Source organism: Uranotaenia lowii, chromosome 1, assembly GCF_029784155.1.
Source record: "Uranotaenia lowii strain MFRU-FL chromosome 1, ASM2978415v1, whole genome shotgun sequence".
NCBI lineage: Eukaryota > Metazoa > Arthropoda > Insecta > Diptera > Culicidae > Uranotaenia > Uranotaenia lowii.
The window spans coordinates 117009534-117023379 of NC_073691.1; the positions used below are offsets into that span (position 1 = coordinate 117009534).

At 33.2% G+C, this 13846-nt stretch overlaps 1 protein-coding gene and 1 long non-coding RNA gene across 2 annotated transcripts in view; one reads left to right on the plus strand and one right to left on the minus strand.

The window, feature by feature from the left end:
* The window catches only part of LOC129739306 (IQ and ubiquitin-like domain-containing protein), a 28737-nt gene continuing 14891 nt past the window's right edge, over window positions 1-13846 (minus strand). The window contains exons 4-7 of the mRNA XM_055730717.1: window positions 11875-12142; window positions 1407-1753; window positions 1178-1341; window positions 1-1095 (exon numbers count right to left, since the gene is read on the minus strand). Of these exons, the coding sequence (XP_055586692.1) occupies window positions 1057-1095; window positions 1178-1341; window positions 1407-1753; window positions 11875-12142 (818 nt within the window). The 3' untranslated portion in view covers window positions 1-1056. The remainder of the gene's footprint in view (window positions 1096-1177; window positions 1342-1406; window positions 1754-11874; window positions 12143-13846) is intronic.
* LOC129739313 (uncharacterized) lies at window positions 13147-13846 on the plus strand. The gene is made up of 3 exons (XR_008735819.1): window positions 13147-13220; window positions 13318-13565; window positions 13654-13846. It is a non-coding gene; the product is annotated as an uncharacterized LOC129739313 (long non-coding RNA).

Consider the following 13846-nt stretch of genomic DNA (forward strand, 5'->3'; position numbering starts at 1 on the left):
TTCAAAAGTCAACTGATAGCTGATAGAAATATTGCATATTTAGATTCAGGGTACCCAAATTAGGCGAAATTATCTTTTAAATTCATTGCACCTCAGAAAAATGTAAATTTTGTAGTCTTCCATGCGGGCGATTCCTTCAGTTTGCTGTAGGAAGGAAGGCAGATTTCGAGAGCACGACCGGGAGAGTAATCGATTTTGTTCGATTCAAGTTCTCCCGGGGGTTTTGAAACTGCTGACTTGCTTGCTACAAAACATTTGAAAATTTTGTCGAATTCCGACATCTTTTAGTAAATTCTGAAAACGTTGCTACAAATTTCGCAAAAACCACATTAATAGCATATCAATCGATTGTAGAGATTTGAATCTATCATTGGTTTTATAAAAAGTTGGCAGGATTATTAATTTTTTTTAATGAAATCAAGATAACAAAATGAGAAATGCGCGCATCATAACAGCTGGGTACGAAAACTGCGGTTTTTTTCTTCTTGTTTTTATTCTCATATTAAAAATAACAGTAATATTTGAGATACTTTGTGTATTCAGTGGAAATGATTATCATGATTCATAATAAAACTTAAATTTGAATTATGAAAATCGGCTCAATTACGAATGAGATACAATGCTTCAAAGCAAAAATTAAAAAATTGAAGTTTTTTTTCGGAAATCCCGGGTTGACGGCCGAAACTTCCATAAGACAAGACCCCCAATTTGTATATATGTTTGAAAAGATTTATTTTTCACAATGTCAAAACTTAAAAAATAATTCCGAGATGACATAATTCGAAAACTAGAATAAATTTCCTAAACAATGAATCTAAAATCATCAAAATCGGTTAACATATTTCATCAAGGGAACGCGCGAAAACTCTCGGGTCAAATTGACCCGAACGGTAAATGTGTAACGGTTTTTTCGGCATGCCAGTTGGAGCACCGGAAGTTCCTTTTTCTACAGATATAGATTATGTATCTCTTGGTTTTAGTGTTATGTTCCAAATTTCATATTTTTCTATTTTTTTTTTTCAAAAGAGTTATGACGAGTTTAAAGTTTGCTTCGGGTCATATTGACCCGAACGGCGTGGTAAGGTTAAACTGGTCCTATTGGTGGATAAAAAATAAGAAAAATTGTTAAACATATTATCGTTTCTGCAACAAGTTGCTTTCAAGGAGTCAGTGTTACCTCTCCGATGGCTGGATGATCTTCGTTGGTCAATACTTCAGAAACTTGGTTTAACAATTCTATTCGATCGTGATTTTTTAGATCCTCGTCCGATAATTTTTGATAATAATTTCCCAAATACCGGGCTCGCTGATTTCGCAAAGTATCCATTTGGATAACAAGTTCTAAAAATAAGATTTAACATAGTTATTAACAGGTTTTACAAGTCGTTGGCGATTCGGTCAGCTACCCTTGTAACCAATCCATTTAATGGGATCTCCCATATTTTTCAATTTTTGTTCGTTGCGCTGTTTCTTAATTTCTTGTGTTAATAATTGACGTTGGCGTTCGATCCCGTTTAAAAGTTGAACCTCCTTATCCAACAGCATGTTCATTTCGGCAATCTTAGGAGCGCCGGAATATTTTTCGCAAATCAGCTTAAGTTCATTTTCCTTCCAGTGTTGAATCTGTGCGTATAGGGCATCGAAATCTTCTTTGGTTTTGGGAAACGTTTTGACGATGCACTCCTTCCGGTACTCATCCGAATGCACCTTTATGCGTTTGTCTTCTCGACGCATTTGCTCTTGCTGGAGTCGCCTTGTTTTGTTATTTGATGTAATAAAATTATAAAACAGTAGGTGCTAAGGGTCTTGTTATGATAGAATAAAAATATGAATTTTAAATGTTTAATGTAAAGGTACCGTAGACTGGGGGAACTTTGATCACTTACTTAGTACTTAATTTTAGTTTAGTTCTGAAACCTGATAATTTTCTAAAGCTTTTGGAAGCTTAGGAACAGAAATCTGGAGTCTTTGTAAGATCTGAACTTTTTATTAACCTTTTCTACTAACCTTTCAGAAACTTTCAAGAAAGTGCTCGTGTTGCGCAGTTTCCATATAGGTGAGTGTTTTTAGAAAAATAGTAGTTTTTATTCAAACGTAGAATCATAAAAAATAAAATAAAATATAGTGCATACAAATTATAAATTTACTTAACACAGTTTGAAATAAATATTGCTCAGAATTTGATCATTTGTGCATTTCAACCTTTTTGGCTACAAATGGCTAAGATATAGAAGCCAAATGCAGCGCTTCATTAAAACGATAAAAACATTTTTCAACTAGGGTCACCTAGAGCTGGGCTTACCAGACGCAGGGCTGCGGTTTGACAATGAAATAGTAGTGACTTTAGTGACCAAAATTTGAAAAAAAGTGACCAAATAGTGATTTTGAGGACCGAAAAAAGTGACCAAATTGTGACTATGTAGAACGAAAAAAGTAACTTTGAAGTACAAAAAATGTAACCAAATAGATTTTGAAGCAATTAAAGTAGTCAGCCAAATATAATTCTGTAGCTATCAAGTTTACTAAAGATGATTTTGATCTGCCAAGTGTTAAATGTTCATTGGATTACAAATTTATTCCTTTTTGTATCATGAAAAACGAATTTAAGTCCACCGTCTTCGGTAATTCTTCGGCTTTCCGGCGAAGAAGCCAGTTATCAAACGCCCTTTGTTCTTCTCTACGGTATCATGAACTTGTTCAGCAGCTCGTTTTTGTGAAGACTGCTGTTTCCTAACAGCAGGGTTGCTAGCGATTTTTCGTTTTGGAATTCCAGAGTTTTTCCCGGGTTTTCCCAGGTTTTTTTCCGGTTATAAATGATGATTTTTCCGATATTTTTTATACTCGTTTTTGATTTAAAATCATGGCGAATAAAAAAAAAATAATATAAAAGGCTTCAAATTTCTAATAATTGTACCCCAAAACTTGTTAACCGATTAGAAATCATGGCAAACACTTCGGCGTCTTGTAACACGTAGTCTTTTCGTTTCAAATTTACAGGCTTTCATGATTTTTTTAAAACAAATCTAACGAACTGGGCATATATTCCTTGGTTTGCTCCACAATTTGAAAAATTTTGCGAAAAAAAGTCCGGTTAAATTGATCTTGAAACTATGATGTAGTACTTTTCAGCCAATATAAATTTTCTAGAATTTCTATAGAGTTCTAGAAAAAAAGTATAATTTATATAGAAATATGTTAACAATACATCGAAACGTACTACAAAATCAACTTGAATGAGGATAACGAAACTTAAAATCATCATATTGCCGGAAAATATTTAGTTATTTATTAAATCCAGTTATATTTTTTTTATACATATCCAAAGACATGTTTTTGAAAAAAATGTTTTTTTAAAACAAAACAATAAATAACTAAATAAAATATAGAAACCGTGTATAAAACAAGGCTGAGGTTTAATTGTTTGAGTTTAAGATATTATTTTTTACCAGGCAGGGTTAAGACTTTAGATTTCGGAAACTATAAGCAACAGCTTAACGTAGAATGAATTAAAAACTTAACACTTGCGATGTAATGTTTCCTTTCTCAGACCAATTCAAACAAAATACACAACAACAACTACATTGAAATTTCTGATGAATTTCTAATAAAAAAGAGGTGTAACTCTGCTTAAAAACGTCTCACGCTGCCAAATTATTCGCTTTTTGCATAAAATTATTTTATGAAATATGTATATCGAATACTGAATAATTTTACGTCGAAACTGAAACTTGTACAGCCTCACCTGGATGTGCGAGAAACCTGTATAGTGAGAGAAAACAGGGGGGGGGGGATGGGTGAGGACTGAAATTCGCTGTATCGTTTTTTTTACTGTTTGGCAAAAAACCAGCAATTGTTGAAAAGATTTGTAATCGTTCAAATTTTAACTTCAGATGATCAGTTGTGTGTAGCGAGTCATGTAACTCAGTTGTTTGGGTGCAACATTAAAATCTTCTGAGTTAATTACTGCAGATTTAAAGGTAACATCGAAATCGAATACACCAGCTAGATTATTCAATACCAGTCTGTCAACTCTGTCGTAAATATAAACTTTAAACTATATAAAAATGTTGTTCGGTCCATGGGAACAACCCAAACTCTAAATCTGTTATTTAAGCTATTTTTAAGAACAACCATCGATCAAACAATTTTTATTTATGAGCTTCAAAAACTTCAACGAAATTTGAGCGACTTAATACGCCTGAACATGCAAGAATTTGCCAGAGTGAAACAAAACCTAATTAAATAATTGTTTAATACAAAACGTGCTTTTCAGCATCAAGAAAGTTTTATTGAAAATCTTTAAATAAGAAAGTAAAATTTTGAACCTTCGCACTGGTCGGTAGATTGATGAGAAAAATTTGACGTTTGAAAGATTTTTTCCTATTTTTATTCAGTCTTCCTCCCCCAGAAAACAACGAGTCTCAAGATTTGCAAAACACAAAACCTCTTCAAGTGAGAGTGTAATACCTCCATAAACTAGAATCGTTTTCCTGACTAGACCAAGGAAGTTAGAGAAAATAACACTTTTGAACCATATTGAAACTTACTCAGAAAACTTCGAACTGATACATCAACTGGTGTCAGGTGGATTTTTATCAAATACAGTTGAATTTCTAGATCACTTTAATTCATTTGTATGTTGCGGACTCTCTATGGAAGAGAACCTGGTTAAGTTAGAAACCTCTTTAAGAGAGGAGAAAAGTTCAGTTTTGTGTTTAGTTTTGTCGTTAATCGTTTCATTATTAAATTAATATCATTTGAGTAATGCTTGTAAGTGTAGCACACTTGCGGAGACCGAAAAAATGAGATAACTCGTATTTCTCCGCAATTAGTTAAGGGGGGGGGGTAGGGTCTAACGGGTATAAAAAAAACACCATTTTCACGATTTTTTTCTAGAGCTATCATTCAAACAAATGTATTCATTTTTTTTGCATTATACAACGCATTGTTAAAAGAACATTTAGTAATTTTTTCGTAGAAAAATATTGAAAAATGAGCCGTTGACGGAGCATTTTCGAGGATGCCTTTTAGAAAACAGGATTTGCGGTGGACACTGTATCTCAGCACAGAATCGTCTGAAGTCAAAAAATCAGAGCAAAATATTTTTAATAGATGTTTTTCTGGACCCCAACGTTTTTATTTAACTTAAAAATATTTTTATGAAATTTTTGTGGCTGTTTGAAGTAAAAACTACGATTTTTCACTTAAAAATCCGCCATTTTTCACCTATAAAATCTCCCCAAAGTAAAAAAATCAAAAAAGAAAAACGTTGGGGTCCGGTATTTTATATGTAGGAAATATGTTCCAAATTTGAAAAGAATCGGATAAGTAGTTTTCAAATGACGATGTCCACGGACTTGAAAAATGTGCTTTCGAGAAAAACGCGTTTGAAGTTTCTGCTCTTGCTTTCTTGCAGTATAAGATAGGAGGAGATAAAGGCCTATAACTTCTACAGTTTTGCTTCAATTGACTTGAAAATTTGACACAACATTCTTGAAATGTTTTACAGTAAGAAAATAAAAAAAATAAAAAAATCGATTTTTTGAAAGTGTTAGACCCTACCCCCCCCTTAAAAAAAGTGATAACATAAACGCTTATTTTACTAATGAATGAAAATAAGCGATTATGAGATAAATCTTTATCGAGACTTTCACAAATACTCTTAAATTTTGAAATAATTCTAAAAATATTTTTGAAACTTCGTGAAAAAAAATCCAAAAATGTCAATTTTCCCGGTGGGATGCCGAAATTCCCGGTTTCTTCCCGTTTTCCCGGTGACGTGATAAAATTCCAAAGTTTTACCCGGTTTCCCGGTTAGTTAGCAACGCTGTAACAGTCAAAACTACCTCTAGCATCGCTTGAGCTAACTCGACTTCTGCCATATTACGGGTTTCGATGGCCTTTTTTAGTCGTGCGTTTGCTTCCAAAAAAAATCTAAAGAATATAGAAATATCAAAGTTATTCTATTTGGGTACAATTTTCGAACAACGATGTTTTCAGGTGAAAGAAGGTTCTCAAGGTTATCAAAAATATCCTGAGGTAGTATCGCATCGGCAGGCCAAACATCCTATTTGCACACTCTGGTTACTACAGTACGGACTAACCTCTCGAGTTCTGAATACATTAGGTCAGGGGTTTTCAGATCATTTGCTCGGCGGAGCACTTTTTGAAGCCAAAAATTTTGGCGGAGCACCTGCATTTTTGAAAGAATGAAAAACCCAAGTTTTGAAAACTTGATAGTATTTAACTTTTAAATAAGATGTGTCTTGTCATCGTAATCATTCAAATATTGGGCAAGCCAGCTCAGAAATGGAAAAAAAATGTTTCAATTACTCGTTAATTTCTCTGATATTAATATCCAGAAATATTGAAAAATGACTATTAAAGTTACAGACCCCGTTCATTTCTGGTAACGTTCGATTTTGGCAACATCCGATTTTGGCACATGTGCCAAAATCGAACGGTTTTTAGAAACAACCTTACCTTTTAGTTTTCGTTATTTCAGGACCAATTTAATTTAGACAAACACCATAAATACTTTTTTTATGTTCTGAAATGGTGATGAAATGTAACAATAAAATCGAAAGTTTTTTTTAATTATAAAGTACTCAAAAATGACAAAAGGATGAAAAATTCAAAAAGTTAAAAAACAAATGCAAACAAAAGACTGAAAACGGCACATAAAAACTTTATAAGTAAAATGCCTTAATAAAACAACTTGTAAATTAAAAAAAAAAGACTGAAAATGACAAAAAACAACTAAAAAATGATGACAATGACAAATGAAAACAAAAATTATAAACAAAAAAAGGAAAGTGCAAAATGCATCAAAAACATGATGAAAAAATTAGAAATAACTATAAATGATCGGAAATTGACTAAAAATAACGTTTATGATAATTATAATAGTTATTTTGTAAAGATAACTGAAAAAAAGTTGACAGTTATACTTGCCATAGTTACAAAAATACAGTTGCACATCATCGGCAAATATATGGATGGAGCAATGAGAAAGTATACGTGAGGATCGTTCATGAACATTGAGAATAAGATAGGTCCCAGAACAGAACCTTGCGAAACTCCCGATTTGATATTTACTAATCTCGATCATTTTTGGCTTTCTTACAGAAAGGCATAGCGAACGGTCAGTTGGGGATATCATTAAGGGTCCAAGACCCCACTTTATATATACCAATCGATTCACGCTCGACGAGTTACGATGATGTCCGTGAATGTGTATGTTCCATTAAAACGTTCTTACAACATTAACTCCTATTCTAGGTTTCACGATTTTGATAAATTTAGTATCAAAAAGTTGGATTTTTTTTTCTGTATATTTTAAAAACAAACAAAAAACAAAATTGTTTGAAATTGTTCTATTCCATGGTAAATATCATGCTTATGTTGGCTCCAAAAAAGGTAACCATTTGCTCAGCAGCAGTAGCCAGCAATCGCTAAATTAATTACGAAGGCGATCGAAAATTTGACAAAAAGTTCATCAAACAGCAGAGAATCGATCCCACGCCATCTAGCATAAGAGTTTAGGAGGCTAACCCCTTGACCACTAGTGAGCGTCAAGAAATGTGGCTCTCAAACTTGAACAGTTTGAATTTTTTGATAGTAAATGAACTCGATGAATATCAGTTCGCTTATCCTCCAAAAAACGTACTGGCCACCTTTTTGGCTTTCTTACAGAAAGGCATAGCGAACGGTCAGTTGGGGATATCATTAATTAAGGGTCCAAGACCCCACTTTATATATACCAATCGACTCAGCTCGACGAGTTACGATGATGTCCGTGAATTTGTATGTTCCATTAAAAACGATCTTACCACATTAACTCCTATTCAGGTTGCACGATATTTTTTATATTGAGTTTAGTAATTTTTGCTATCGATTTTTTTATTCATAATATTTATTATAGATTAACTAACTTCGTCTTACCATGTTCAATTTGGCGTCCATTTTCCTAGTTTTCTTTACATTTCCCTTCTTTCCCTTTACTCGAGTCGTCCCGCTCAATTCTATCAAAATTAAACCAAAGAATTTAAACTCAACTGGTCTTTTCAAATTCAATTTTTGTAACTTGTTCAATGAATAACTGTATGTTGATAATATGTATGTTTCATTTGCTGTATTCCATTCAGTAGATTTATTCCGTTTTGTTATATTGTTTTTAATATCGGGACAATTTTTGGAGTGTTTGCCGAATATTTTGCCTAACGCAGCGCTTTCAGCTCCCAATTAGCTTTGTATGGTGTATTTTTTAGAGCTTAAGAAATTAAAAAAACATAAGAAAAGATTTTTTACTAACCATTTTCAAACAGCTTTTTATTCACCATCCCCATCCTTCGAAGCAGTTTTAATTGAAATTAAATTTAATTGAAAAGCAAATTTTTTTTAAATTTAATAGATCGAAAAGAAATTATCTGTCCAGGCTTCGATGGTTTCATGAGTTCATTTTGTTTCCTGAAAATTATCATATAAACAAAACCTTTATAAAAATTATGTGTCTTTTTTACTGTAAATCTTAATTTTCGAAAATGAAACACCGGTCAAATCCTAACGAATATCACCACAGTTCAACTTTCATATTCTCTGAATAAAGCAATATTTTCAAAAAAAAAAAAAATAGTAGTTTTGTTGACAAAAGGAAATATCTATGTATACATTTGTCCCATTTATTGGAGCAAGTGAAAACACATAGGTCTTTTTCAGATGCGGCAGGGGAAAGACTTTAAAATGAATTTAATACTTGTTCTTGTTTGTCTGTTTTATCAACTTTCATTGCTATATCCTTAATAAGTTTTTCTCCGGAATAAATCAATGCTTGGTACTTCAATTTCACTGAACGCTGTTTAACCAAAAGACCTCGATTTACAAAGACATTTACAATAATTTTGAATATCCGCTTCAGATTCAACACTTTCTGGCCACTTTCTGGCCATTTTGGAGATTAAATTCTTAAATTGTAGATGTTTCATAGCTAAATGGCGCGTTTTCACTTATTCCACCTAAGAAATTACAGGAATTAATATTATTTTTAACACTATCAGGTCATATTATTAGTGAATCAGAAGTCTCTTCTATATAGCCAAAATATGTAAAACAAAAACACACTTTTCATGTTAAGTTTGTACTTGAATTGTGTGTGCAAACAAACAGTAAACGTGTAAACAGTTTTTTGGTGAATGATTTTAAAAAAAGAGTTAAGTTTATTTAATCAAATTTTTTTTGGGCCCAACAATTTTTAGATGAAGAAATAATTTATACCTATTTTGTAAAAGTTGATAGTTTGCACTTGCTCTAGTCTACTTTCTCAATTGAAAATTCTTCCGGAAATGCATATCCTCACTTTTTGTTATTAAAAGTAGATTATTTTATTGATAACTTCAATTTACGTTTGCAAAAAATCAAATAGTTCAATCCTATCTAATTTATTTCAAAGAACAGACTCTTGATGAGAGGACGAATGACCAAGTTGGTTAAAATCCTCTATAAATAAACAAAATAGAATAGAATTGACTCTTGTTCAGTTAATGTGTCTAGCGTTCTAGGCGTATTGGATTATACGAAATTGAATGTAAAGCTTCCCAATTTCTTATTTTCAAACGTCCGCAAAGTGTCATAACATTATTTCATATTTATCTTTACCAAATTCATATTTTTGGACAACAATTTACTACTTAAATTAACACGAATTAAAAATGGTTTTAATATTTGAAATCGTTTACACTGGATTCTTTTTTTAAACGATTGTTGTGTTCGTGCAAAAAAAGAAATCGTGTAAAAAAAGTTCGAAATAACCGGGCAAAATTCATCGCTCATGTTGAGTAAAGTGGCCAACTTGGACTGTAAATCGATCATTTCCAACCAGGTAGACCATTCTGAAGTGATTTGAGTGAAACCGGGAAGCTCAAAGATTTTTTTGGATTGCTTTGTTTTAGGTTTTAAGCCACGGTTGTTCCGGAACTTCCGCAGAGTCTCTAAGTGGCCATTCCGGCAAATGTTTCTGTCGGGGAGCAACGTCCGAATCCATTTACCACCCAAGAGTGGTTCGAACAAAAAGCGGGAATGAGTAGAACCTGTTTTTGACATGTTCAAAAATCGTCTTATTTCGAGAAAATCGTTTAAAAAAAGTCGTTTAAAATAAAACCGTGTAAAATAAGATCGTTTAAAAAAAGAGTCCAGTGTATATATGGTTTTGATTCGATCGATAAAATATCAATCCGTGTCACATCTAGGCGTCATTTATTACCATGTGCTGTGTACAAATAAGCAAAAAAAAACACATCTAGGTTGCATATCGACCCCACGTGCATAAGAAATATAGGTACTTGGTTGAGAAATAGGCGCCTAATTTTTATTTTTTTCCAGCGATCAATGAACAGTATGCTTTGGTTACTATTATCTTGCAACGACGTTTGCTAGCGACGCCTCGCCCATGGAGACGAAAAACAAACCCCTCGAAGAAATGAAAATCTCTAAAAATGGATGCCTGACTTTTCAATTTCAGATTTTGGCAAAACAAATATTATATGTTTTATTCGATCAGCAAAATGTCAACCTGAGTCACAGCTAGGCGTCATTCATAACCATGTGCTGTAGAAATGAGCTAGGAATCAAGAACAAAACAAATTACATCAAAGCTTCATATCGCCACCACTTGCATTGAAAATATGCTTTGTTGAGAAATACGCGCCAAAATATTCCCACTGATCAGTATGTTATGCCATGGTTACTATCTTCTACCGACGTCTGCTCGCGACGCCTCGACCTTGGAGACGAAAAACAAACCGCCCAAAGGAAAAAAAAAAATCTCGAAAAAATGGAAGCCATGACTTTTATTTCATTCAAAAAACTACGAATTTAATTATTACGGACAATTGATGCGACTTTGTGTCGTTTTTATTCGATATAAACCGATTCGCATGGCTACAGAATATTCTAAAAATAATTTCATTCGAACCTTTTGGGTAATTTCGGAGGAGTAGTACTACAAACACCGTTACAAGAGTATTTTATATAATAGAAGATAATATATAATTCAGAAATAAGGAATCCATTATTGTGTCATTTATTTCCAAAGATAATTTACACTCTGTAAGAAAGCCTCCACTGATTAGTGTATTAAATCGGGTTTTTCTAGTAAGAGACCGCTTGTTACCGATCTGCCAAGTATGATTTGATGAGGTTTGCTGCGGATGAACTAAAGAAAAAGGAGGAAACTAGTTCTTTATACAATGCGAAACCCGATCGAAAGCCTTCGAAAAATCAATCAAAAGAAGTGTGACAATTCCTTTCTTGTCAATGCATTTGGCAATATCATCGTGTAATTTTATCAAAGCACTTTCAGTACTATGATTTTTACGAAAACTAGACTGGAAATCATGTAAAAGCTCGTTTCGGTTTATAGGCAGAGATATTTGTCCCTTAAAAATCTTTTCAAAAACTTTGGACAACGCGCAGAGCCGGCTTATGGGTCGTAAATTAGAAATATAATCACAGTGCGATTTTTTAGGCAAAGGTTATATTTTCGAAACTTTCCAATCAACAGAATATTTAGAGAAAGTGATGATACAATTGAAAAAATGTTCGAGAACAACGATAAAAACAAGTCAAAAATTGTTCCTCAGAACAAATCATTAATGTTAGTCAGAAGTTCTATGTTCTCAGTTAGACTCAGAGCAAAACACTAATTGTTCCTCAGAAAAAGAAAACCATTCTTCAGAACATATTATTACAGTGTCGCGTTTTTTGAGTTATTGACAAAATAAAATTTTTCACGTTCATTTTCACTTGAACTGTAAACCAGGCTTTAGATGATAGGGTTGCCATTATCAAGAACTTATCGGTCTATTATTAAATGCTCACCTCCACTCAGCAGCGCTTTCCCTGATGAGTTTCTGCCATCGATATCGTCGAAAGTTTCGCTGAATCATTGTGACCTTTCCTACGAAATTAATCCGTTTGCTCATCTCTTCGTAGGTTTCATAGGGTCCGGGCTGTAAAACGCGATCGGTGAACCGAGTCGCAAAAGTTTTCTCAACTGCTCCTCCATAGACAGCCGTGGCCTGATCCAACGGAGTGTCAACGTCCACAGTTTTTTCCTCGACCGTTTGCGTGTCTCGACTAAGGATTCCTGAGAAATATATGGAAAATCGATCGAATCTATTTATTGCTTTGTTTGAGAATATTAATTTTAGAATAATTAAAACGTGAATATGGAATAGGTTCGGTTTGCTGGAAATTTTCAAACGATCGACTAGAGATGTACCGAAAAGTGGTATTCGGCAAACGGCCGAATACCGAATATTGATCTTTTCAACTATTCGGCCGAATAATCGGTTGAATATTTTATTGAGTTTTTAATAAAAATACAAAATCGATTATTTAAATTTCTACAATTTCTTCCATCTTAATGCCCCTCATGTTTTTTAGTCGATTTTTCAAGTCGAGGTCTCCCTGATTTAAAAAAAAATACCAATAAATAACCAAGTTTTGAGCAAGATATCTTCAAAATAGTTGTTTAAAAGAACGATGATCCTTAACCTTAACCATACACGCGGAAAAATAAAAATTAGCTTCAAAGTAAAGTGCCGAAAAAACAAAGGATTTTTCCTTTGATTTTGGGACAAATAAAAATGACTTAGATTCAATTACATTTTACTTTGCGTCGAAGAAATGTTTTCCTTTGAATAAAAAAAAAAACGTTTTTTGATTCGAAATCTCAAATCCGTTATATCTATAGCATTTTCAGTTGATGCCATAACATTTTCCTTTATTTTCAAGTTATTTTGATTTTAATTTGAAATAATTTTCTCTTTGATCTATTTTTTTTTCTTTTCTATAAAATCTAGTACCACCAAAAGTTTTTTTCGAGAATAAATTTATTTTCACATATTTCTATTCACACGCTCATTTTTTTTCAACCATTAATGACTTTTCTTGAACCATTTTTTGAGATTTCTGTTAGAACTGCCATAATTGTTGTTTTTCAACCGTAGTGTACGGTTCAATTTTAGGCATTTTATGAGTTCTATTGAAATAGTTGAAAAATGGTTAAATTTCAACCGTAAAACGTATGAAAACTGGCAGCCATCTTTGCGAAGGAACTTGTTTGTTTTTTTTATAGCTTGGCGATGAGTTCAACAATTCAGCTATTCAAAATCAGCGGTTTTACAACTTTTGATAAGAATATTTGGAAATTCAATGAATGCGTAAGTATTTCTTGAATAAAAACATAGTGTTATGAATAAAATTGAGGGGTTCTTCAAAAAATAACTCTAACCTTGTTTTTTTTCTTGTAATTGATAGGTAGAGTCGGTGTGCTAGCTGTGGCTCTAGTCTAAATACAAGAGGAACCGCATCAGGAGCTTTTGCTGAATGATCTGCAAGAACAGACAACATCATCCGCGATAGTTATGTGGAAAAAAAGAATCAGATTTCGACGGTGGAAAAATTTCATACCTCATCTGATTGGCCGGGACAGACTTCTCGGAGACTGGCGGTGGTTCTAGGAATGGAACCACTTTGCTTTGCCATGGTATAGATTCTTTTTAAAGGTAAGCTAACGTTTTTTGAACTATTTCAATCATTGGATTATTTTTTTTTAATTCACCATACTAACAGTTTTCTGTATCTTTATTGCAGAAATGATTTAAGAGCACTTCCCGTTGTTCAGCGAATGTTCCGATTGAAAAGCTGCGATTAGAAACCACTGGAGGAACGGCTACTGGATTTGGTGCTGTACAATCACCGGGGAGGAGGCAGCCGCGCTTGCGAAAATGATTATGACATCGGTCCTTATTCGCCCTGCAATTGTTGCATTTAGTGCATCTTCATT